General features: G+C 42.1%; 1 protein-coding gene across 7 annotated transcripts in view; it reads left to right on the top strand.

Moving 5' to 3' along the window:
- Window positions 1–27,995, top strand: part of LOC135520357 (protein cordon-bleu-like) — a 76,844-nt gene that overhangs the window by 16,638 nt on the left and 32,211 nt on the right. For 3 of the 7 annotated variants that reach the window (XM_064945841.1, XM_064945842.1, XM_064945847.1), the window contains 6 exons: window positions 18,041–18,256; window positions 21,272–21,482; window positions 23,388–23,616; window positions 24,523–24,567; window positions 25,135–25,223; window positions 25,863–25,940. In XM_064945841.1, coding sequence (XP_064801913.1) covers window positions 18,041–18,256; window positions 21,272–21,482; window positions 23,388–23,616; window positions 24,523–24,567; window positions 25,135–25,223; window positions 25,863–25,940 — 868 coding nt within the window. Of the gene's footprint in view, window positions 1–13,921; window positions 14,076–18,040; window positions 18,257–21,271; window positions 21,483–23,387; window positions 23,617–24,522; window positions 24,568–25,134; window positions 25,224–25,862; window positions 25,941–27,995 lie in introns of those variants that run through there. The other 4 variants (XM_064945844.1, XM_064945843.1, XM_064945845.1 and 1 more) reach the window with 4 other exon arrangements.

Below are 27,995 nucleotides of genomic sequence, written 5' to 3'. Positions count from 1 at the left end.
CAGTTCAGGGTCCTCCACCCTGAGAGAGCTGGTAGGAACGTCAGGAGCCGTTCCTATGGGGGGGGGATTCTGTCAGGATTTGGCCAGGGTTGTTCCGGGTTTTGGTCAGTAGATGCCCCCATTGTGCTTTTTGTCCTTATGTTTTTCCCTTGATCCCCATTAATTATTTGCACCTGTGCCTCGTTTCCTCTAATTGTATTTAAACCCTTAGTTTCCCTTAGTTCTGTGCTCTGTGTTTGTATGTTAGCACCCTGCCCTAGTGTTCTGTGTACTCTTGTCGATTCCGGGTGACGCTCTTGTGGTATTCTGTTTTTTGTTTTTGTTTATTTTTTGTGAGTTTCTTTTGAGGCCTTTTTGTGCTTTTCCTACCACCTTTTGGATTTGCCATTTTTTGTATTTAAGGATTTTTTCTTTATTAAATACACCGTCTTAAGTACTGCTGTGTCTGCCTCATCTTCTGGGTTCTGCTGACTATTCGTGGCTCAGTTGGTTAAGTGACTGTTTCTCACTCCGAAGACCCAGGTTCGAAACCGGGTCCTGACAGTAAGAAGTTGTTATTAACTGACTTGCCTAGTTAAATAAAGATTACTTTTTTTTATTATGTGAGCTACACCTACAATTATACTTGATGGAAAATTGTTCCATGTTTGCGGCCAGGGAGCAGGTACAGTTGAAGTTGGAAGTTTACATACACCTGAGCCAAATACATTTATACTCAGTTTTCACAATTCCTGACATTTAATCTTAGTAAAAATTCCCTGTCTTAGGTCAGTTAGGATCACCACTTTATTTTAAGAATGTGAAATGTCAGAATAATAGTAGAGAGAATGATTTATTTCAGCTTTTATTTCTTTCATCACATTCCCAGTGGGTCAGAAGTTTACATACACTCAATTAGTATTTGGTAGCATTGCCTTTAAATTGGGTCAAACGTTTTGGGTAGGCTTCCACAAGCTTCCCACAATACGTTGGGTGAATTTTGGACCATTCCTCCTGACAGAGTCAGGTTTGTAAGTCTCCTTGCTCGCACACACTTTTTCAGTTCTGCTCACAAATGTTCCATAGGTTTGAGGTCAGGGCTTTGTGATGGCCAATCCAGTACCATGACTTTGGTGTCCTTAAACCATTTTGCCACAACTTTGGAAGTATGCTTGGGGTTATTGTCCATTAGGAAGACCCATTTGCGACCAAGCTTTAACTTCCTGACTGATGTCTTGAGATGTTGCTTCAATATATCTACATTTTCTTTCCTCATGATGCCATCTATTTTGTGAAGTGCAGCAAAGCACCCCCACAACATGATGCTGCCTTTCCCCATGCTTCCCTGTGTTCTTTGGCTTGGAAGCCTCCCCCTTTTTTCCTCCAAACATAACAATGGTCTTTATGGCCATTATGGTCATTTTTGTTTCATCAGACCAGAGGACATTTCTTCAAAAAGTACGATCTTTGTCTGGCTTTTTTTATGGCGGTTTTGGAGCAGTGGCTTCTTCCTTGCTGAGCTGCCATTCAGGTTATGTCAATATAGGACTTGTTTTACTGTGGATATAGATATTTGTACCTATTTGTACCTGTTTCCTCCAGAATCTTCACAAGGTCCTTTGCTGCTGTTCTGGGAATGATTTGAACTTTTCGCACCAAAGTAAGTTCATCTCTAGGAGACAGAACACATCTCCTTCCTGAGCGGTATGACGGCTGCGTGGTCCCATGGTGTTTATACTTGCGTACTATTTTTCAGTACTTGCGTACTGCTGCTCCTTCTCTATGGCTATCACGGACACTGTTTTCACCTATATCACTAATTTTTCGTGGTTAATTGTGGCTACTCCATCACTCGAGATGCTATGTGGGGTTTTTTGTGGGCATATACCACTCCGCGTGCATATGGTCACTTCTCTGCACATTCCTGCTGCGTCAAAGAGGTGAAATGGACTGCTGTACCTAATTATTCTATATTGACATTATCGAAAATGAATCTAAATGTTTTATATCATTATTGAGGGAAGTAATTACCTCCAATAATTATTGTTATTGATTTATCACCCAGCCCTATTTTGACCTATGGTCCCTGTCAAGGGACTAGGGTGCCATTTGGGACACAGTCCACTTCTGAGGAGATGAAATGCTCATTTTTGGTACCTGGGTGACTAGATTTTGAAATCTGAGCAGGCAATTTTAGTGGAGGCTACTAAAGCACGATGTGGTTTCAAAGTGATGAAGGACTTTACCAAATGAAGCCCTGTAAAGGCCAGACAGGCAGATAACTGGCAGTCTGTAATTCATGTCTGAAGCTGTGTATGGACCCTGGTACACTACATAGGGATTAGAGTGCCATTTGCCAACTTTCAGACATCCTGAGATGCCAGCCTTTTTAGCTTAGCTAGCCCAGAGAGCCTTGCTCTTCCTAGCCCTGCTCTGCCTTACTGTGCTATAGGACGTTATCAGGAGTTCAACCCTGATCACAACAGTATGTGTTTAATTTTATGTATACTTATTTTGCATATTGTCATGTTGAAGATGACACAATTGCAAAATAGTCCCGCTTACTATTTCGGTGAGTTTCAACTATGTGGATACTCACTGTATATTGTGACATACAGTTACAGTATAACTGCTCTGGAGTTGGGTTAAGTTTATTTTTTTCTCTTTTGTGTGAATTTGAGTATTGTGTGTGTGTGTTTTAGGGGCTATGAGCAGTTCCAGTCCCAGGTCTAAAAGGCTAAAGTGTATAGACCTAGGCCAACAGTCTTAATTAGCAGTGTGTGTGTGTGTGTGTGTTTACTACTGTAAATGCCTGGGCCTGGTGTTGTTGTCTGAGCTAAGGGACCATCTATAAGCGTGTAGTAATGGGTCTCAGCCCAAATTGTTTCCAGATTGACGTGGGATTTAGTTTAGGGCTCCCAGTTTCATTTGCCTGCCTCACAAAATAGTTTGGTGCAATATAGCCTGGAAAATGCAGAATTCCTCAGTTGCATGCAGCTGTAATACCCAATTAACTATCTATTATTGCTAGTAAACATTTGAAATTTGAAATAGATGTTCATATTTTACCGTATGAAGTATATTACAGTCTATTTTAACATGTCCTTTTGCTCAAATGCTTTAGTGGCTTTTTGTTGTGACAGAGTGACGACTCGCAGTGCCTGTTTTGAGTTTACAGTCGATTATATGGACCAAAGATCATCTAAAATAATAAGCCACTGTGCATCTTCACTTTGATTTCACCCTTTAACTGTCAACCATTTATTGTCTTATCACTATGTTGTCCATGCTTCTATGTCTGTTCCCTGGTAATGTTACCTAAAATACACTCCCCATTAGCAGTAGAGAGTGTTGTCCCTAAGCACCAGCTACACTCCTGCTTGTCTCCCCAGACCAGACCAGCTTCAGAGACACACCCAGTGCAGTGGGTTGTATTTTTGGTCAGGTTCAAGTCTTAAAGCTTATGGTCCATTAACATTTTGCTCACTAAGCAGTCCCCTGCCCCACCCTCATTTCCCTTACAAACATTTGTGTGTACAGATGTAGGATCTTAATTTGATCACCCTGTTGCAGGGGGACATTTAAAACATTTTTGTTTCCTTGAGGTTTTAAAAGTCTTCAAGTTTGTAATTTCCTCTTTGAAATGTCAGACTTGATTTTCCCTTATTTTCCTGCTGTAGCATACTGGCTCATTTATACTTTAGGTGTATCCCTGAAACTATAACCTTGACGTTTCTATTGAGATGGATTGAGGACAGGCATTTCTATTTGTTTTTCAAGAGAATATCATTTTAAGCTTTTTGCAAGATGACAGAGAAGTGATGTATTGTTGGCGGAAAATAACTATTCCTGTTTTACTGGCCATCGGGTTTAAAATGACCTGACTGCCTGGCACTCTTCATACATAGTTCTCTGACTGCCTGGCACTAGTCTTTATAAATAGTTCTGACTGCCACCACACACAGCAGATGAATTACTTCCATGGACTCTTCAGTGCACATGCTGTGTTGGGACCTGACCGATCTAGTTTTACTATTGTTTACGCAGTAAAGACTTGTTTACGCAGTTTTGAAGAGAATATGTTTCAACTTATTGGTAGGTTACATCATAATCATGTACACACACACGTATACCAATTTAGGGAATTGATTGCTTTTAAATGTTATGTAGGTTATTGTAGTCAAGAGGGCAACCATTTTTAAGTGAGTCATTACTCTTCAGCAGTCTGCTGACTAGTTGCAGTGTGCTCTAGTGAATGGTGGACATTAGGGGCCGTTTCAACACAAGTTGAGCACTAAGCTACAGGACCTATTTTAGGCCACTGTCAGACTGTGTAGTCTGAGGATTGTGTGGTAGGTGGGTTTGTGGTGAAGACTGATCTGTGTCGTGGTCAAAAGTTTTTAGAATGACGCATTCATTTCCACAAAGTTTGCTGCTTCAGTGTCTTTAGATATTTTTGTCAGATGTTACTATGGAATAGTGAAGTATAATTACACGCATTTCATATGTGTTAAAGGCTTTTATTTACAATTACATGAAGTTGATGCATAGAGTCAATATTTGCAGTGTTGACCCTTCTTTTTCAAGACCTCTGCAATCTGCCCTGGCATGCTGTCAATTAACTTCCGGGCCACATCCTGACTGATGGCATTCTTGCATAATCAATGCTTGGAGTTTGTGGGTTTTTGTTTGTTCACCCGCCTCTTGAGGATTGACCACAAGTTCTCATTGAGATTAAGGTCTGGGGAGTTTCCTGGCCATGGGCCTAAAATATCAATGTTTTGTTCCCTGAGCCACTTAGTTATCACTTTTGCCTTATGGCAACGTGCTCCATCATGCTGGAAAAGGCATTGTTCATCACCAAACTGTTCCTGGATGGTTGGGAGAAGTTGTACTCGTTCTTTATTCATGGCTGTGTTCTTAGGCAAAATTGTGAGTGAGCCCCCTCCCTTGGCTGAGAAGCAACCCCACACATGAATGGTCACCAGATGCTTTACTGTTGGCATGACACAGGACTGATTGTAGCGCTTGTCTTCTCCGGACAGGCTTTTTTCCGAATGCCCCAAACAATCGGAAAGGGGATTCATCAGAGAAAATGACTTTACCCCAGTCCTCAGCAGTCCAATCCCTGTACTTTTTGCAGAATATCAGTCTGTCCCTGGTGTTTTTTCCCTGGAGAGAAGTGGCTTCTTTGCTGCCCTTCTTGACACCAGGCCATCCTCCAAGTCTTCGCCTCACTGTGTGTGCAGATGCACTCACACCTGCCTGCTGCCATTCCTGAGCAAGGTCTGTACTGGTGGTGCCCCGATCCCGCAGCTGAATAAACTTTAGGAGACGGTCCTGGCACTTGCTGGAAATTCTTGGCCTCCCTGAAGCCTCCACAACAATTGAACCGCTCTCCTTGAAGTTCTTGATGATCCGATAAGTGGTTGATTTAGGTGCAATCTTACTGGCAGCAATATCCTTGCCTGTGAAGCCTTTTTTGTGCATAGCAATGATGACGGCACACGTTTCCTTGCAGGTAACCATGGTTGACAGAGGAAGAATAATGATTCCAAGCACCACCCTCCCTTTGAAGCTTCCAGTCTGTTATTCGAACTCAATCAGCATAACCGTGTGATCTCCAGCCTTGTCCTCTTCAATACTCAATACCTATGTTAATGAGAGAATCACTGACATGATGTCAGCTGGTCCTTTTGTGGCAGGGCTGAAATGCAGTGGAAACGTATTTTGGGGATTCAGTTCATTTGCATGGCAAAGAGGGACTTTGCAATTAATTGCAATTCATCTGATCATTCTTCATTACATTCTGGAGTATATGCAATTTGCCATCATACAAACTGAGGCAGCAGAATTTGTGTCATTCTCAACTTTTGGCCACGACTCTACAATACAGTTGAGACAAGCCCCCAAATATTAGGTTAGGTGTGGTAGTAATATTGAGTTCATTAATGGCCATGTTCCTATATTGGCTGGTTTGGATGGTTGTGATTGTTATTTCACCTGCACCATCACACTGTGGCAGAGTCTGAGTAAGAGGAAGAGCAGCTGTTGGTTCTAGTGATGCTTTATGTTATCATACGGTGATGCTCGTACGGACACTAGTTTGCCACTGTTTACAGCTATTTCCCTTTTCACACCTTTACTGCAGTAGCCTCCCCTTATTTAACTAATACCATAATCATATGTTAGTCTCATTCTGTTACTGGAAGTGTCTATGGCTAAAAGAGGAGTGGTATAATATTGTTTCTCTGAGTCCTTCCCTGCAGCAGAGCTTTGTTAATTGAGGGAGCTGCTTAGGGAGTATGGAACAAACTAATTGTTATTTCCTGCTGTTCTGTTCCCCCCCCCCCAGTCCCCGCTGCTCAGTGCTCTACTCCCTGTCTTGTGGGATATTACCCTCCACCAGGGATGGTTTCACACACACAGCAGCTGGTCTAGAGGGCCAGGTTATGCAGACCAGGATTATACTGTATCTCAAATGGCACACTATTCCCTATATAGTGCACTACTTTTGACCATGCCCCATAGGGCTCTGCTCAAAAGTAGTCCACTATACACTGTAGGGATGCATATCTGGTGTATAGGGTAGGCTATACAGTATAGGCTTCTCTTGTTTGCACTGGCATGTGCAATCCTCGAAGATTAGGTTCTGTCTGGGATTGAGAGAGACTGAATCCTGTCCAGATACACGTGGAACGGTCTCTATTAAAGGGGACAGGTCTTCTCATGACATGGGTCATTGCTAAGTGAGAGTTGTTAGTCTAAGACCATGGTCTGAAGCGGTCAGTGGATTAGAGCAGAGACTTAGTCTGCTTCCCAAATGGCAACCTATTCTCTACATAGTGTCCTACTTTTGATCAAAGCCCTATGGATCCTGGTCAAAAGTTGTGCACTATATAGAAATGGGGTGCCCTTTGGGACACAGATGTATCTGCAGTAATATGGGATGCTAAAGAAATGACCCGATTAACTCAGCACTGCACCATCTGGCTTCAGAGGCTTTGTTTGGTCCACTCAGCCATGTGTCTTATCAGTAAACTATAGTTGTATGTATTTGTTGTGTCAATAGCCTACTTCTGAAATGACTTCAGAACACTGCTGGTGCTCTGTGGTGTTTGCTCTATTTAATAGTTGCATTAAGACATTCCTGAGGTACTTTGAAGTGAAGATGCTTTGTCATTATTTGTTCGCTAGGTAGGCGGCAAGCATACACACAAACGGTGTTATATAGCACCTAAAAGGGCTCCTCGGCTGTCCCCATAGGAGAACCCTTTGAAGAACCCTTTTGGGTTCCGGGTTTGAACCCTTTTGGGTTCCATGTAAAACCCTACCCACGGAGGGTTCTACATGGAACCCAAAGGATCCTACCTGGAACCAAAAAACAGCCAAAGAACCCTGTTTTCTAAGAGTGTTTAGTTGAAGTGAATATGTTGGCTGTTTTTTCCCGTGGCTGTAATTACTTATGCGATGTCTCACCACCAGTCATACATAGACCAGGCAGCCCTGATCACCAACCAGTCATACATAGACCAGGCAGCCCTGATCACCAACCAGTCATACATAGACCAGGCAGCCCTGATCACCAACCAGTCAGGAGCAGATGACCAGGCCTAGGCACCTAGCTTACATGTCTCTGACTGCTGTGAAGGGAAGAGGGGTGGTGTCTGGTTTTGTTACAGTACGACAAGTGGTGCCTCTCCCTTAGGTGGATGTCAGAGAGAACGGCAGCCCAGAGATGCTCTTCTCTTATTCATGTATCTCTCTCTTACTGCCAATGAGTAATTGATCCCAGAAGGCACCTGTGTTAGAGCAAGAGGAGCTGAGTTCACTTGTTCCCCCAGAGATGTGGTTACAGTCAGTATAGTCCTGTCCCTCCCAGAACCAGCAGCTTTGGAACAGTCCAAGGCTAGCAGAGCCGGAGTATTCTGAGCATGGTGTGTGGGTGTGTAATGATAGAGCATGGCATTTGGGAAGAGGCTGTGGGGGGGGCGGGGCAAGAAGTGTCTGATGTTGGAGTACTCTGGACTGCAACGGAATATACCCTGTTACACCCTCTATATATTCTACAACCGACACACCCACATTACCCTCCATGGTGACTCACCAGCTATCATTGTCCTAAAGGAGACACGTTTTAAATCTATACGCAACAAAAATAATACACCCCAAAAAACTTTGGAGACACCACGAACCATGACCTAAACATAATGAAAACCGCAAGGCAAATAAACTCAGCAAGAAAAGAAATGTCCCTATTTCAGGACCCTGTCTCTCAAAGATAATTTGTAAAAATCCAAATAACTTCACAGATCTTCATTGTAAAGGGTTTAAACACTTTCCCATGCTCAATGAACTATAAATAATTAATGAACACGCACCTGTGGAACGGTTGTTAAGACACTAACAGCTTACAGATGGTAGGCAATTAAGGTCACAGTTATTAAAACTTAGGACACTAAAGAGGCCTTTCTACTGGCTCTGAAAAACACCAAAAGAAAGATGCCCATGGTCCCTGCTCATCTGTGTGAACATGCCTTAGGCATGCTGCAAGGAGGCATGAGGACTGCAGATGTGGCCAGTAAATTGCAATGTCCATACTGTGAGACGCCTAAGACGGCACTACAACTGCCCGAGTTAGACCAGGAACGCACATCCCTCCATCTGCCCGAGTTAGACCAGGAACGCACATCCCTCCATCAGTGCTCCGACTGTCCGCAATAGGCTGAGAGAGGCTGGACTGAGGGCTTTTAGGCCTGTTGTAGTAAGGCAGGTCCTCACCAGACATCACCGGCAACAACGTCGCCTATGGGCACAAACCCACCGTCGCTGGACCAGACAGGACTGGCAAAAAGTGCTCCTCACTGACGAGTCACGGTTTTGTCTCACCGGGGTGATTGTCGGATTCACTTTTATCGTCGATGGAATGAGCGTTATACCGAGGCCTTTACTCTGGAGCGGGATCGATTTGGAGGTGGAGGGTCCGTCATGGTCTGGGGCAGTGTATCACAGCATCATCGGACTGAGCTTGTTGTCATTGCAGGCAATCTCAACGCTGTGCGTTACAGGGAAGACATCCTTCTCCCTCATGTGGTACCCTTCCTGCAGGCTCATCCTGACATGACCCTCCATGACAATGCCACTAGCCATACTGCTCATTCTGTACGTGATTTCCTGCAAGACAGGAATATCAGTGTTCTGCCATGGCCAGCGAAGAGCCCCGATCTCAATCCCATTGAGCACGTCTGGGACCTTTTGGATCAGAGAGTGAGGGCTAGGGCCTTTCCCCCCCAGAAATGTCCAGGAACTTGCAGGTGCCTTGGTGGGAGAGTGGGGATGCATCTCACAGCAAGAACTGGCAAATATGGTGCAGTCCATGAGGATGAGATGCGCTGCAGTACTTAATGCAGCTGGTGGCAAAACCAGATACTGACTTTGTTCAGGGACACATTATTACATTTCTGTGGAACTTGTTCAGTTTATGTCTCATTTGTTGAACCTTATGTTCATACAAATATTTACACATGTTAAGTTTGCTGAAAATAAACACAGTTGACAGTGAGAGTTTATATGAAAATATTAATTGGCTTATGTTTTCATTTTAAAACCAATACAACCATCATCTACTTCTTGGTACATATTATACAGATTTGACTTTAGGCTACCTGTTGGTGTTTTCCGTGTTACTGTTCTCAGAGAACTATGTATTCTATTGTTGTAGCGCCAAATAAGAGTTTTAAATGGACACTTCAGAGAATTCACTGGCCAGGTTGTTATCATCAGAAAGCCAATGAAGTCCTTGCCATCTCAGCAATAAAATAGGGTGGGCTTTAGTCTACCCTTCGAAGTTTGTAATTTGAGAGTGGGGGCATATGCTGAATTAGGAAGCTGCATGCTCTTAGCAACTGCAAACAAATGCCTTTGTGGAGCTCAAATGTCCCCTAGATGCATGTGGGTCATTCACTTTTTGCAGCATATGTCATAAATACCCAGCTGCCACCAAATAGAGAGCAAGTCTCTCTCTCCTAGTGGTGTAAATATAGGTTGCTATGAGAACACCATGGCTCCCAGAGAGCATGCTGCCATTGTTGCTCTGTGGAGTGGCTGAGGGTATTCACTGTCTGTCCTCTGCTCAATTAGGGGGAAACTCAAGTGACAACCGACAAGAATAGCATTGGTTCTAACGTGTGGAAGGGTTAAAGAGCTTCTTAAGGTAGTGTTTTCCCTATATTATTTTAGCAGAGGTGACTCTAAATTGTTGCAATGTCATTTAATATACAGTACCAGTCAAACGTTTGGACACCTACTCATTTCAGGGTTTTCTTTATCTCTACTATTTTCTACATTGTAGAATTACAGTGAAGACATCAAAATTATGAATAACACATATGGAATGATGTAGTAACCAAAAAAAGTGTTAAACAAATTAAAATACATTTGAGATTCTTCAAAGTAGCCACCCTTTGCCTTGATGGAAGCTTTGCACACTCTTGGCATTATCTCAACCAGCTTCACTTGGTTTTGATGGCTTCACTATTATTCTACAATGTTGAAAATAGTACAAATAAACAAAAACCCTTTGTTTGTATGTATATATGTGTATATATATATATATATATATATATATATATATATATATATATATATATATATATATATATACAAACAAACAAACGGTATACATAATATATATATATATATAACCCTCCTCTAACCCGGACGATGCTGGGCCAGTTGTGCCCCGCCTCATCGGTCTCCCGGTCGCAGCCAGCTGCGACACAGCCTGGGATCGAACCCAGGTCTGTAGTGACTCCTCAAGCACTGTGATGCAGTGCCTTAGACCGCTGTGCCACTCAGGAGACTTTATATATATTTCTGCCGCGATTCTGCCTAGTTTTTAAATACATGTAGACAGTCGTCTCAATTACTGGAAGTCTATGGGAACGCTAGTAGCAATCCAGTCTCTCATTGATGTGTGCTGACAGTCTCTCTTTCTCTCAGAACTTGGACACCTTCCAAATGAAGGCAGTTTTTTTCCCCTCAGTCCTTAATCAATAGCTAGTCTGTTGTGGAATTAAAAGATCCCAAATGAGATGGCCAAAGATTTCTAAAACCAGATCAAGCTGCTTTAGCAGACAATAAGCACAATGAGGTGAACTACATAATTACCCAAAGAAGTAATTTATTTCCTGATATTTACTTGTTTATTCTCCTCTGTCCCTTCATATTATTATTAATACATTTTTAAATCAAATGTTCAATGTATATATTTTGATCAGAACTTTTATATTATTGTAAGCTAAGAAAAGCACTAATGTCAGGAAATAGATTATTAAGATTTTCCTTTATCTTACACACATCCTAGTTCATATGTAGTATAGTATGTAGTTACTAATAATATGCAGGTATTTCATATGCTAATTATGGTCAGTAAAAGAAATGTCTGTTGGAGTGAAATGGGTCACTTTTGTTTTATTACTCCATAGTATGCCTAAATTCACAATTCCTACTTTTTAGAGAATAGTGCACCCATTGTTTGGAGCTAATCCCATTGTGTTGCATAGAACGGGCCATGACAGGTGTTCCAAATGGCACCCTATTCACTTTATAGTGCACTACTTTAGATTGTCCAGGGCCTATAGAGCTCTGCTCAAAAGTGATGCACCATGTAAAGATTAGGGTGCCATTTGGGATGCAGCTTGTGTTTCCCCTACCTTCAACTTCTAAAATGACAGGTCGTCATTGTGCGCGTCTCTCTTCATCAGGTCTAAACGGTCTCCTGCTTCTAATACACTACAGTCCCAAACTCTACTAACATATTCCACTATTTTAATAAGACCCAGGGAAGGAAGGAATATTTATATTTCCAGAATTATTTTGTCAGGATAACTTATGAACCTCATACAGTACAAGCTCTTATCAGTCTTTCCTTGCAGAGTGAGTTGTATCTCCCACTGACTCACTGCTTCCTTTATTGTTGTCCAATACAACAGAGAGCATTATTGATATGAACTTGAGCCTGTGGCAGAAAGAGCACAGAGGGGTTGACTTATTCTATCTGGATAGTTGCCTATAGGGGAGCAGAGCCTTATTTGGGCCTTGGAATGTGAACAGTCCCATGCACACAGAGACTAATCTCGTAATCAGTCTAACTCAACACCAGGGTAACAAATTGCCAGGTTATAGAAGTAGTATCTATTCACTGGTAAGCTAGATACCCTACAGCTACTGCAGTTCCTGTGCTGTGGGGCTTGTTGTGATGCTTACACACTCCCACTGGGTCTAAACAGCTAGGTTAGGTTTATAGCAGTAGTAGGCCACTCCTCTCAACACCTAGCTGGTTTGTTAGTCACTGGCTACTCCCTACTGTAGTCCCCTGTGCTGTACTGTTGGGGGATGTTGTTGACCATATCATAGTTGCACTATCTCTGACAATCCCTACTGCAATGTAATCCTACAATAATTACAGCTGTATGTCTTTTTGGTTGTCTCTAAGAGCTTTGCACATCTGGACTGTACAATATTTGCCCATTATTCTTTAAAACATTATTCTTTAAAACATTATTCAAATTGCCTGTTGAAGATTTCAAGTCTTGCTATAGATTTCCAAGCTGATTTAAGTCAAAACTGTAACCGGGGTCATTCGGTTACATATAATGTTGTCGTGGTATGCAACTCCAGTGTAGATTTGGGCTACTCCTTGCCAATGACAAGCATACCCATAACATGATGCAGCCACCACCATGCTTGAAAATATGAAGAGTGGTACTCAGTGACGTGTTGGATTTGGCCCAAGCATTACGCTTTGTATTCAGGACAAAAAGTTCATTTTTTTGCTCAAAGGGATGTTCCATTCAAAAAAAATGTTTTACACCTCTACCAAACTGTGTCCTTCTTTGCTAGGCATTGAAAAACCTACCTTGTCTTTGTGATTTGTGTCTGTGCTTGAAATTCATTACTCGATTGAGGGACCTTACAGATATGAAATTAAGTTGAACCAACATGGAATAGACACTGAATTGACATTTGTGCCTTGTGGAAAGTTAGAAGTTATAGACCGTCTTCAGATTCTCATCAGATCATCCAATAAATCTCCAAGCTAACTAGCTAGCTAGCTTGTAATCCTGAAAGTATAGCCAACCCTATTATAATTGTTAGCTAAGATACAGTAACATTACGCATGCTACATTATTTTGGGGGTTAATATAGAATTGGCTGGTGATATCACTGAGCTCAAGAGATAAAATGAAACTGTCCTCGATTTACAGATGAGTTTCAAAGGAAGAGAACATAATTCGATTTTCATGCATTTTGGATTACAATGTCCTTTTAAAAAGTCACTAGAAGTGACCTTCTCACAGTCGTTCAACAAAATCTTGTATGTGTTTCCATTGGATTTTGTGTTCAGTTAAAAAAATATCTTGGGTTGATTCCTTTCATAACTGGCCAATGAAGTGGAGAGAGCGGACTGAGTGGTTCTGTGAAAGGTCCATTTGTAACCCAGTCACTGATTATCACTGAGGAAGCTGCACTTACCGCCCAGCTCAGTAACGGAGTTTCCTTCTCTCTTTGGGAGACTCTGTCTTTGCCCGAAAAGGTTATTTGTGTGTGTGTGTGTGTGTGTGTGTGTGTGTGTTGGCTGACTCAATGGGTCCTGGGCTGGAGACAAGGGCACACTAAGATCTGTCTTGAGCGGAGATGTGCAAGTTGTTGCCCCAATTTCAAACACACAGGTGCAGTGTCTACCTGACCCATTCATATTGGTATACCACACTACACTGGTTTTGATCATGAAGTTCTTTTCATTTAATCGCCCTCTCTGTAGTGTTTGGAACAATTGTATTTCAATGGTTCAATTGCTCTGTGGCGGTGTATGGATGCCGGACTTAGTTATTAATAATTAATTTAGGTGAGGTTAGAGTCCAAGCACAGTGGTTTGTTGAATGTTCACATGCATGCCTACTCTCCACCTTCAAAGATCAAGGTGTCTTCAAAGGCTCCTAGAAGATACCTTTTCCCTGTAGTCCTTGGGAAGGATTTATAAACACGGACTGATATACAGAACGCTTAATCAAAAGCCCAAGGACTGACTTGACGTGAGTGGTGCAGATTTATCTCATACTGTTGTTTGCTCAGTAGGGAGAAAGTGTGTAGCTATTCAACATACCTATAAGGGGAAAAGCATGAATCATTGTAAACTGTATATTATAGTCAAGATAATGGTGTGTGCTGAGACAAAGCTACAATTTGTTCCTCTGACACGTGTCAAATACTGTACATAGTCAGGTATAGTGAAAGTTAGGACCACTAATGATTTCCATCATCTTCTCTCAAAGTCCTGCCATCAGTGCAGTGTAGCGGTGCCGCCTGCGCGCAAAAAAACGTTGAAAATGTTTTTTATGCCTCCTGTGATTGATATATTGAAGCATGAAGCATTATACAGTAAAATGACAGACAATAGAAAAACAGTGTAATGCGACAGACATGAGTTTGGATGAATTGCAATGCATGCCTGTTATCTTTATCCTTGTGTGTTTAGATGGTTACATATCTGTACTATATAAAATAATTGTTCTATTTATTTGCACACAAGAAACTACAAAACAATATGATAAAAGTTTAAAAGGCAAATGAAAAGAGCATGTGCCGGAGGGGTTAAAAACCCAAAGGCTTGTGGAGCACCTCTTTAAAAAAAAAAGTATTTATAAAACAAGATAACTGCATTAAGTTTTTATAATAATGAACAAATCATGATAAGGAAATTCCTTGGTGTCAGATGTGAATGGAACATCACATCAACACGGACCATTGTGACCCTGACAACCAATAAACAACCTTTACATATCTGGAGACAGACTTGCTTTTAAGTAATCTCTCTGAAAGACAACTTGCCATTCAAGTTGCCTCTATTATGTCTGTTGTCACCTATCCCAGCGCAAAACGGCAAAGTGGTGCGAAATCTTGTCTGTTCTATTTCGCTTTCACCATGACGACCGGACTGCCTTTTATGGGAGAAAACAACATTAATTTCTCTAGGTTGCCACAATCAGGCCAATCTGCAAATGAAAATTTTGCTCTAAAATATCTGATTGTAAAACTAATCTTAACCCAAAACTTAGCCATACCCCTAACCTTATGCCTTAAAAACTTCTTATGGCTTAGATCCCGTTAACGGGATTGATATGACAACAGGCAGTGAAAGTGCAGGGCACCAAATTCAAAACAACAAATCTCATCATTAAAATTCCTCAAACATACAAGTATTTTACACCATTTTAAAGATAAACTTGTTGTCAATCCCACCACAGTGTCTGATTTCAAAGAGGCTTTACGACAAAAGCACACCAAATGATTATGTTAGGTCTGCACCTCGTCACAGAAAAACACAGCCATTTTTGCAGCCAAAGAGAGGAGTCACAAAAAGCAGAATTAGAGATAAAATGAATCACTAACCTTTGATGATCTTCATGTATTGTATTGTGATCTTCACAATACATGTATATTTTGTTCGATAAAGTTAACATTTTTATTGAAAAATCTCAGTTTACATTGGTGCTTTACGTTCAGTAATGTTTTGCTTCCAAAACATCCTGTGATTTTGCAGAGAGCCACATAAATTTACAGAAATACTCATAATAAACATTGATAAAAGATACAAGTGTTATGCATGTAACTTTAGATAAAGTTCTCCTTAATGCAACCGCTGTGTCAGATTTCAAAAAGCTTTACCGAAAAAGCACACCATGCAATAATCTGAGTACAGCGCTCAGACGACAAAACAAGCCATACAGATATCCGCCATGTTGTGGAGTCAACAGAAGTCAGAAATAGCATTATAAATATTCACTTACCTTTTGATGATCTTCATCAGAATGCACTCCCAGGAATCCCAGTTCCACAATAAATGGTTGCTTTGTTCGATAAAGTCCATAATCTATGTCCAAATACCTCCTTTTTGTTTGCGCGTTTAGTACACAATCCAAACACGGAGCGCGGGCAAGTCCAGGCGAAAGTTCAGATGAAAAGTCATATTGCAGTTCGTAGAATCATGTCAAACGAAGTATAGAATTAATCTTTAGGATGTTTTTGTCATAAATCTTCAATGTTTCAACCGGAGAATTCCTTTGTCTGTAGAAATGCAATGGGACAAAGCTAACTCTCACATGAGCATGCGTGATCAGCCCATGTCACTCAGGCAGACCTCTGACTCACTCAGCTCTTATTCCCCCCTCCTTCACAGTAGAAGCATCAAACAAGGTTCTAAAGACTGTTGACATCTAGTGGAAGCCTTAGGAAGTGCAATATGACCCCATAGACAATGTATATTCGATAGGCAATGACTTGAAAAACTACAAACCAGATTTCCCACTTCCTGGTTGGATTTTTTTCTCAGGTTTTTGCCTGCCATATGAGTTCTGTTATACTCACAGACATCATTCAAACAGTTTTTAGAAACTTCAGAGCGTTTTCTATCCAAATCTACTAATAATATGCATATACACTGCTCAAAAAAATAAAGGGAACACTTAAACAACACAATGTAACTCTAAGTCAATCACACTTCTGTGAAATCAAACTGTCCACTGAGGAAGCAACAGTGATTGACAATAAATTTCACATGCTGTTGTGGAAATGGAATAGACAACAGGTGGAAATTCTAGGCAATTAGCAAGACACCCCCAATAAAGGAGTGGTTCTGCAGGTGGTGACCACAGATCACTTCTCAGTTCCTATGCGTCCTGATGTTTTATTCACTTTAGAATGCTGGCGGTGCTTTCACTCTGAGTTGCTCAGGTTGTGCAGCTCATCCAGGATGGCACATCAATGCAAGCTGTGGCAAGAAGGTTTGCTGTGTCTGTCAGCGTAGTGTCCAGAGCATGGAGGCACTACTAGGAGACAGGCCAGTACATCAGGACACGTGGAAGGGGCCGTAGGAAGTCAACAACCCAGCAGCAGGACTGCTACCACCGCCTTTGAGCAAGGAGGAGCAGGAGGAGCACTGCTAGAGCCCTGCAAAATGACCTCCAGCAGGCCACAAATGTGCATGTGTCTGCTCAAATGGTCAGAAACAGACTCCATGTGGGTGGTATGAGAGCCTGACGTCCACAAGTGGGGGTTGTGCTTACAGTTTGGCATTTGCCAGAGAACACCAAGATTGTGACAGACGTGACAGAGTCTGGAGACACCGTGGAGAACGTTCTGCTGCTTGCAACATCCTCCAGCATGACCGGTTTGGCGGTGGGTCAGTCATGGTGTGGGGTGGTATTTCTTTGAGGGGCCGCACAGCCCTCCATGTGCTTGCCAGAGGTAGCCTGACTGCCATTAGGTACCGGGATGAGATCCTCAGACCCCTTGTGAGACCATATGCTTGTGCGGTTGGCCCTGTGTTCCTCCTAGTGCAAGACAATGCTAGACCTCATGTGGCTGGAGTGTGTCAGCAGCTCCTGCAAGAGGAAGGCATTGATGCTATGGACTGGCCCACCCGTTCCTCAATTGAGCACATCTGGGACATCATGTCTCGCTCCATCCACCAACGCCACGTTGCACCACAGACTGTCCAGGAGTTGGCGGATGCTTTAGTCCAGGTCTGGGAGGAGATCCCTCAGGAGACCATCCACCACCTCATAAGGAGCATGCCCAGGCATTGTAGGGAGGTCATACAGGCACATGGAGGCCACACACACTACTGAGCCTCATTTTGACTTGTTTTAAGGACATTACATAAAAGTTGGATCAGCCTGTAGTGTGGTTTTTCACTTTAATTTTGAGTGTGACTCCAAATCCAGACCTCCATGGGTTGATAAATTTGATTTCCATTGATCATTTTTGTGTGATTTTGTTGTCAGCACATTCAACTATGTAAAGAAAAAAAATATTTAATAAGAATATTTCATTCATTCAGCTCTAGGATGTGTTATTTTAGTGTTCCCTTATTCTTTTGAGCAGTGTAATAGCAACTGGGCCTGAGTAGCAGGCAGTTTATTCTGGGCACCTTATTCATCCAAGCTACTTAATACTGCCCCCAGCCATAAGAAGTGTTTAACCTCTGTCTGTCCCCCAGGAAGAGGATGAAGTCCAGAGCCCCTCCTCCGCCCCCGGCCCCCCAGCCTGCCCCCAGGAGAATCTTCCGTAATGCCGTGCCTGATGGGGGAGGCTCAGCGCAGGGCAGTATGGGCAGCATGGTGATGGACACCAAGGAGAACATGATGAGGACCAGCGTAGACCTCCATATCACTCTGCCTCAAGGCTACCAGACCAGCAGCACAGTGGACGGCAGGTAAGAGGCAACACAGGCAAACACCAACACACACACACGTCACATATGCACACATACACATTACCCCTTCGACCCTCAATTCACAGATTCTGTTATGTATGTGGATATGGCCCTGTTTGGTATCTGATCAGAGAGGCCTTTTTAAGGTTCCCTCAGTGGCCCAGAATCAGTATGTGAGAAGCTGACCTGCCAGAGCCTCTCTGGCCTTAATGAGGGTCTCTCGCTCTTTCTGCTGGAGCAGTGAGTGAATCAGACCAGGCCATCCAGGACTCCAGCCCTCATGCAGAAAACAAGACAAGGGCCTCTGTTAATGCTGTTAATGAGTGGCATGTGAGTTTTTTTTTGTGAACCAATATTGGACTGTGGTCCCAGGTCTGTCTGAAGTCTTGCCAACTGCTCTGGACAGAAAAAAACAGATCTGGGATCAGGCTCATACAGTGGTCGTCATCTCTCTCACTTGGGGCCGTCTTTTCCATTGCCTTTTACTCTGAGTGATGCTCTTTGCCAAGTAATTTGGGTAACACTTCATTTGGATAGTCCATCTTTAGACTATCAGTAACATTTCAACTAGCTATCTATACTAAACAAAAATATAAACACAACATGTAAAGTGTGGGTCCCATGTTTCATGAGAAGAAATAAAATTAACATTTCTAATACGAACAAAAAGCTTATTACTTTCAAATTGAATGCACAAATTTGTTTACATTACTGTTACTGAACATTTCTCCTTTGCCAAAATAATCCATCCACCTGACAGGTGTGGCATATGAAGAAGCTGATGCTGACAATAAAAGGTCACTCCAGAATGTGCAGTTTTATCACACAATACAATGCCAAAGGTGTCTCAAGCTTTGAGGGAGAGTGCAATTGGCATACTGACTGCAGGAATTTCCACCAGAGCTGTTGCCAGAGAATGTTTATTTCTCTACCATAAGCCACCTCCAATATCGTTTTAGAGAATTTGACAGTATGTCCAACCGTCCTCACAACCTCAGACCACATGTAACCACGCCTGTCCAGGACCTCCACATCCGTCTCCTTCACCTGCGGGGATGGTCTGTGACGAGCCACCCGGACAGCTGATGAGACTGTGGGTTTCATTTATTCAATTTTACTAGGAAAGTCAGTTAAGAACAAATTCTTATTTACAATGAAGGCCTACCCCGGCCAAACTCTAACCCGGACGACGCTGGGCCAATTGTGTGCCACCCTATGAGACTCCCAATCACGGCCAGTTGTGATACAGCCTGGAATCATACCAGGGTCTGTAGTGACTCCTCTATCACTGAGATGCAGAGCCTTAGACCGCTGCGCCACTCGGGAGCCCCTCATTTGCACAAACAAAGAATTTCAGCACAAACTGTAAGAAAGCGCCTCGGGGAAGCTCATCTGCGTGCTCCTCATCCTCACCAGGGTCTTGACCTGACTGGTTTTCTGATCCACATCCATTTCCTGATATGAACTGTAACTCAGTAAAATATTTTAAATTGTTGCATGTTGCATTTATATTTTTGTTCAGTATAGATTCACATGTTACTGAGCACAAATCACATCTCTAGCACTAACCTTAAACCTTATCTTAACCCTAAACTTAACCCTTATTCTTAACCTAACCCTAACCTTAGCATACAGTTGCTTATCAACAGATGGTCACGCTATCTGTAGAGCATTTACAGATGAAAAATCTGCACAATCCAAATGAAGTGTGTGTAACCGTCATTTGATTTATGGGAAATCAGTTTTGCTGTCTAAGTGCATGATAAAGCCCATGGGAGTTTCATCCAGGTGTCATAAATGTCTTGTAATCACCTGGTTCATGTGTGCAGGAAGCAGTCAGACAACACCCTCTACATTATGGTGTGTAAGGGTTTTGTCACACTTGTCACACTGTTTTCATTATTAGGGAATACAGATCAATGTGTTGTGTTTCCAGTGTCTTGTCAAAGCCTCATTTGCTAGCTAGATATGTTATTCTAAGAAGAAAGTTGTAGTATAAATGAATACATTGTTATTTTCAAATGAACCGTAACTCTCCATCCTACAGCTAATGTATACTGCATTATGATGCAGTTGTAAGACTTGTGATGAGCAACCTTTGCCCTGGTATTTGCGTTGGTTGTTCAGAGCAGCCCTTTAGCACTTTGGTCATATGAGCTGTCTTCTCCCAGCAGGCAATAGAAAGCATCCTTGAGTTTCTCTCTGTCCTGGATTGACAGTTACCCTTTGACACCTCGTCAGTTGATGTTCTGTATTACATGACAGTTCATATGATGCTCTAAAACAGAACATTGTATCAGGATTTATTAAGACATTCTACATTCTCAAGTGAAGGATTTGGGACACTGGCCAGTCGGGCTAGTAGACTGCAATTTTTACTAGCCCAGGTTACATTCTTCTAGCCAAATTTGTGACATTTAATATTTGAAATCCAAAATGTCACTTGCCTGATGGGCTAGTTTGGCACATTTTCTACTAGCCCCATCTGCAAAGTACTAGCCTCAGGCTAGCTTAATTTCCATTCCTGCATACATATATTATAGGTAGATCAGATGGGTAATTTATTGTCAATTGACTAAGGCTAGATTTCCTATCTGTAATTCATTTAACTTTCTAAAACGTCACTAAGTTCAGATCATTAAATCAGCCTTTTATGTACAAATTTGCAGGCTTATCTAATGCTGTAAGCCGAGCGGCATGAGTGCCTGCCTGTGCATCACCCAGTGTAATTACAGCTAAAGGAGGTAACCCTATCTGTCAGTCAAGTCACATCCCAAACAGCACCCTATTCCCTATATAGTGCACTACTTTTGACCAGAACCCATAGTGGTCTTGTCAAAAGTAGTGGTCCTTGGTCAAAGAAGTGCTCTAACTAGGGAATAGGGACTTACCTTGGTCTACTTTGTCCCGCTCCGCTCAACTCTACTCTGACGAGCCTATGACTCTACCTCCACCTGGCTTCCTGTCTGTGACTCAGCCTGGCTTCCTGTGCTGCTTTTGCCTCTCTCTGTGCAGCAAAGCGCTCATGGACCTGTTGGTGGATCTGTGCAGCCGGTACCACCTGAACCCAGCATATCACACCCTGGAGCTGCTGTCCAGCGAGGGCCTGTCCCTAGCCTTCAAACCCAACAGCCTGCTGGGATCCCTGGACGTTGTTGCCATAAGCATCAGGGAGAAAGTGTTGCAGGACAAAGTGGTGCGGAAACCTCCGCCTAAAGTGCCAGAGGTGAGTACCTACTGATCCTGCCCCTGATATAGAGGTGTGTGTGTGTGTGTGTTTGTTTGTTACTGAGGATATGTAGCTGCATTATGATTGAATAAGCAATTAGCTGTGTTTTATTGTAACCTGATTCATAGTTTTCCTCTGTTTAGTCTTCCATGAATGCACATGTATGTAGCACTTCATGAAGTTATTGGAAACGAGTTTGTTCTGGTCTGGGCCTTTTGCTGTTGTTGTAGTGCACGGATGGGTATCGTTGACTGTTTTTGGGATACATTGAATAAGATGTTTTCAGCATTCATTGAACCTAACCTTTGACACCTGGGAAAGGTGATTTATGAATCTCTATGTAACCATTGCGATCGCCCTCCTTTACCTTTTGACACTAAATCGTTGCAGCAGGAAAGACCACAAAACCCCGAAAGGGCTCATGCTAAGGTAGGCAGCAGGTGTTAAAGAGCCAGTCTCTAAATCAGTGGGATTATTACCGGCTCTCGGTGGCTGATTGAGTGTCTTCTTGCTCTGTCTCCAGTGTCTCCTACCTACCTACCTACCTAGCATGTGAATTTTTCATGAGAGCCTTACCTTTAGTTACCATGCATTATTTCTACTCTACTCTCAGGCCTCTCAGGCCTCACTGGCCCTGGTGGCCCTGCTCCCCCTATCTCCCTTTGACCTCCCTTTGGCTGATGGCCATAGTCTGACACTATTTCACTCTGAGTCATCAAAACTGTGGGTAACACTTTACTTAAAACCAACCGGTATAATGCATTATGATGTGCTTGTAATGCATTTTATGACTTGTAATAAGCATGTACAGTATAACCCCCCCCTTTGAAACTGAGTGGTGTAAATTTAAGTAAGCATACATAATAATCTATTGATTTCGATGTATGGATTTTTATGTATTCCACTAACATTTGATAAATTGTTGCCTAAAAATATGCTTTGATTCTTGTTATAAGTTGCCTCAGTAAGTATTAGCAAAGAGCCACACACAAAAACAGTTGTGCTTGTGATTGTTACACACTCTTGACTGGTAAGTGGTTGACATGGTGTTTTCAGAAGGAGAGTCTTGAAGTCTGTACATTGTGTACTGGTGTACTGGTGTGTGACTGTCATGGCCTCCGTGATAACAGTATCTTTGTGGTATGTCCCAAATGGCACCCTACTTCCTATAATAGTGCACTACTTATAGTGCACTACCAGATCCCTATGGGACCTTGTTAAACGTAGTGCACTATATTGGAGAATTGTGTGCCATTTGGGATGCAAGCTGTGTTCTTCATAACAACCACCTCAACCCTCTTAGTGCTTCTTGCACTGTTGTTTTGATCCCTCTCTATTGGTACACCAAACACCCTGGGACTGACCAGTCATTGGCTGCCCACACACAGGCCCTCTCTGTCAGGCCTCAACCTGGCTCCCAGCCTCAGTTACCTCAAAGTGCTAGTCTTGAATGACCCCCAGTCCCCCCCTCCCCTAGGTCTGTCAACAAATGCCTACATTCTAAGGGAAAGGCTGAAAGTAAAGCATAACCTCTTTTAAGTGAGGTGGAGTGAAGTTTTTAATTAATCCTGGTTTATCCCACGAGTCTGACACCCACCTTTTGTCTCTCCCTCTCTCTCAATATTTTCCATGTTAGTCTTTCCCATTGGATGTGTACTGCTGAGACCTTTTACGTTCAAGTCCCATTTAATTACTGAACTTAGACCTGGGTTCAAATTGTATATTTTTGAGCCTGCCTGAAGTGCCAGATATTGATTGAGCCTGCCTGAAGTGCAAAGATCGGCATGATTGCAGACAAGCTCAAGGTCAAACGAATACTATTTGAATCTAGGAGGTTCTCTAATGCTCTCTAATACTGTATCCATCCATTGGCACTAAAGTCACTCTGTCTTCCCTGTAAAGAAAACGGTGCGTCTGGTGGTGAACTACCACAGGAGCCAGAAGGCGGTGGTGAGGGTGAGTCCCCTGGTGCCCCTGGGGAGCCTGGTCCCAGCCATCTGTGAGAAGTGTGAGTTTGACCCGTCCCATGTTCTGCTGCTGAAGGACAATGTCAGCAACCACGAGCTGGAGCTGGACAAGTGTCTGAGTGAGCTAGGCATCAGAGAGCTGTACATACTGGACCAGACTCTTGGTAAAAAACCACCTTATACCCACATCTCCCTCTACCTCTTCCTGTAGAATGGTGACACATTTCTTGCCCACTCCTATGGTCATTGGTACGACAATGATTATAGGAGTTGACAAGACAGCACAAACAGATCTGGGACCAGGCTACTCCACATCCTCACATGATACCTACAGTGTTAGCCTGGTCCCAGATCAAATCAAGTTTGTAATGTTAAGGAGTTGACATTGTAGGAGAAACAGATCTGGGATCAGGCTAACTGTACCAACCTATATCTGTTAACACACTGTTACTGTTCCTCTTATTCTTCTCAACCTGTTTAATCGTATATTTAATTTGAGCTCTCTCCGTTGTTTTCTGTCACGCTTTTAAACCCTGACTGCATCTATAATCAGCACTCACATGTGAGATTGTTTTGAATCAAAGTAACATGCATTACTTTCTTACTGCAGCTAGCTACATCTGTGCCTGTAATGTTTACATGGAGTGTAATTCAGTCTGGGCCAGTTCATTTTATCAGGGTGGCGCTGCAGAATAAATAATAAGTGAGCTTGTGTTTACATATTTGGTTAAATGAGCTTCAATAAGCACATGCCTTCCAGGGTGTGTACTCTGCCCCCTATGACTCTGCCCTTAGAGGCAATATAGATGGTTAGTCATTTGAACACTACCTACAAGCCTAGTGAGACGTACTGACGCCCGAGTTAAACTAGAGACAGTTGTCAAACACCATAGTCAGTGTTGTTGGTAGTTTCACTGTTTCCCTCTTTTCTGTTAGGAGGGGTGGGGGATTGCATAGCCAATGACATCGGAAATGCTGCATAGTTTTGATAAAGTGAGAATCTTTTTATAGTTAAGGATGGTCTGCATTGTTACTGGCCCTTAATGTTGAAATCCTGTGATTATTTCCAGTTCGTCAACCTAAAATGTCTTCTGCACCTGCTCTAAATTACTCAGGTATTACTGTCTGAATGCTGCTTATTGTTCCCATCCACAACGCTGTAGTGACATCACCTGTAGCTTTAACAGTCACTTGTACAGTCACATTAACCCCGTTTTGCCGTTCCTTTTCTCCTCGTAGGACAAGCTCGCTTGTTTTGTTTGTTTGTTTTACGTATCTTAAATCAAATATAAGATACAGTCAATGTTATTTCCCTTTCCTTCTGGCTTACAGTGTGTTATGACTGTTTGTTAGATTTATTTTCAGAGGTTGAAGAATAGATGCACTGTCATATTGGAAAGGTTTAGTTGCAGTGCCATCTACTGTTGAAACTGCCTGATTGTAGAAAGAGGCTTGAGTGTGTGTTTATAAAGAATACTTTTTGTTGTATGCATGGGTTAAACTTTTAATAACTGACATGACTTGCGTAATGTGGTATAGTAGTATAGTTCTAGCTGTGGTTTATTTCATTCCATTGGTTAATGCATGAACTGCATGAATGAAAGCCTATATTTTTAGCTCAGTGAGCCAACCCTTCCATTTCGGAGTGAACTGAAACCTATTGTCTGTCCATTCATTGTTAGAATACTTCCGTTCCAACACCTCAAGTGTCGGTGGGGCCGAGAAGAAAGGCCTGCTCGGATTCTTAAAGTTCAACAGAAGGAAATCAAAGGTAAGATGGCACAGTTCGCTTGTGTTCCAACAGAGAGACATGTAGCCCATTGGCTTGGCTAACTTGTCCTGTGTGGCTCAGTCGGTAGAGCATGGCACTTGCAACGCCAAGCGTCGTGGGTTCGATTCCCGCTGGGGCCACCCATATGTAAAAGTAGTGGCCCCAGCCGACTTGTAAGTCGCTTTGGACAAAAGCGTCTGCTAAATGGGATATATTATTATTATTATTATTATAACTTAGCACCATAATACCATCTAGAGAATACTACAAGGCACCATGCATAGGCTACTCACTAAGAGTGTGTGTCTGCAGATCAAGTTGACTTTAAACTGCTGACTTACTACTACTATATGTTGAAATGCAGGAAAGGGAAGCATATTTTTTCTGTTTTTGATTGGAATAATTTGGTACTTAAATCTTCTACTAAAATAGCTACTGTTATTCTTGAGCTCAACATGATGGCTTTCCATAAAAATAATTAGTCTTATAGATTTGACTGTGCCTGTGGAAAGGGTTTTTTAACCCTAGAGCTGTAGGAGTACTGCTATCATCTGTCTAATAACTGAAATAACTGCATGTCATGCTTGTATTGTAGTTGCATTCTGATGTATTGCATGTTAGATGTACATTCCATTTCAGACTGAAGAACAGTCACCTACTATGGACATGGATGGTCTTGATAATAATATTATTCAAAATACTGAAAAACACTACAATGTAAGTACTACTAACCCTCCTCTCCTCCTCCTCCTCCTGAAATGTCTGGGTGTGGTAATTGACATCTTGCATTATATTTTCTTTCAGTACTCCAATCTCATTCAATAGGTGCAATCGCATTCATTTTGCAGGAAGATAAATTATGCTTTTGAGTCCTATTCTCTTGTAGATGTTCCAAACCCCACCACCTTGTAACAGATAGCGTTGTATACCCCACAAAAATTAAAACACATGAGCTCAACTTTTGTTTTCTTTTCAGAAACATTCCCAAAACCCCCAATTTTTCCAGAAATCCTGGTTCTACAATTCCAAGAATCAGTTGGGAATAAGCAGGAAATCCAGAACTCTCCAACTATAGGAATTTTGGGAAAGCTACCATTATTTTGCAACCCGACTTTTCAGCCTGTGCCTCCTCCTCTTGATATAGCTGATTTCATGAGAGCTGTCCTGCTTATGTACCACTAGAGGGCAGACTTGACAAGCTGATCCCACATCTTCTGATTCCCCTCAGTCAATTACAGTACCTTGACGATTTTAAAGTTTCTGCAGCAAGTCAACCTGAAATAAATTACAGTCTTGAATTATTGCTTATTCTTTGATCAGCTTTACTCAGTGACACACAATGTATTTAATAGTACATTTGTAATACAATAGTAGTTACAGCAGTAGGGCCGGTTTCTTGGGAATAGTTTTGTGCATGTGTGCTAAAACATTATATTAGAGCAAACATTGAACAGGCTATCTGTTTGGAAGGTAATTTAATCAGTTTTATACGATTACAGAGGAATCTATTACAGGCAGCCATCTGGGATACCCCTCAAATCAATATGGGTATTTTATTGGATTTCCCATAAGACCTTGGTAGATCTCTCCTGCTCATTTGAGTCAAGCCCCAGGGCGCGCACACACACACACACACACCCTCTGTGTCCTTAGTGATTATGTTACATCATCATACTGTACCTGGCTACATTTACTCTGATATCTGGATACCATTATTGGCCGAACAGATGGAAAGATTTGTTGAGGACTGTTCATAACACAGACTGGAGTAGAACAGAATTGCATCTATGATACAGTGTACAGTCCTGCATTGGACAAACTGATGGACCGATATGTTGAAGACTGTGTACATTGTGTATGATCTAAAGGAATGATAATGAAATTGAGTTTATTTTTTTTATTGTACAGAATGATACTATTTCAGATCACATTTTGTCCTTGGAGAGGACAATAAGGGCGTGTTGCTGCCTCTAAATCATCATAGATGTTCGGTTCTATCTGTCTCTACTCCACTTAAAATGCATTTCCACCTTGGATTTGCATGAGTGATAGGCATTGTGGTTAGCTTTCAGATTTCCTCCAGCATGATATTAAAGATGTTCAGGTGACCTTTTCCCAAACTTTAATAACAAAGAAAGACCCAATAGCTTTTTTGGCTCTGGTCTGTAAATTATTTAATGTTATATAACATATGCTACACATTCATGGTAATTCCCTGCATGGAACATTCCGTTCCAACAGCTGAGTACAGCAACAGCACGGATCCCAATTCAAAGTTACCGTAGTCTCTCCCTAAATTTGGAACGTGTGTTTGTGTTTCATAATTGAACATGCAGTGGATGTACTGATGGACTCTCAGAGAGCTGGGATATTAACAGTTTAGCCTCACTCCTCCCTCAAATACACAGGCATTGAGCATGTTGCTCTACCAAGGAGAGGAGTTAACATCGAGATCCTACTACTACAAAGGGAGGCTTACTGGATATCCTCTCTAAAAACATTGACCCCACGTGGTCTGAATATTGACTTTGATCTCAGGCCCTTCTTATGAACAATTCTCTCTTTTATGAACAAGTCGTATAATTGTATATATTCTTTCTACAGCTTATCAGCGTACACCTAATATGTTCCCGCTGTTGATGATGATGCTTATTATGCATCAAGGTTGAACCAAAATATTACATGTAAAAAATACAAATGACCTCAGAAACAATTAAATATGTGAAATTGAATTAAACAATAATTTATGTTGATGCTAATATTGTGTGCAAT

Source organism: Oncorhynchus masou, chromosome 29, assembly GCF_036934945.1.
Source record: "Oncorhynchus masou masou isolate Uvic2021 chromosome 29, UVic_Omas_1.1, whole genome shotgun sequence".
Lineage (NCBI taxonomy): Eukaryota > Metazoa > Chordata > Actinopteri > Salmoniformes > Salmonidae > Oncorhynchus > Oncorhynchus masou.
The sequence above is the reverse complement of the archived record's forward strand: the minus strand, read 5'-3'. Positions and strand labels throughout refer to the sequence as shown.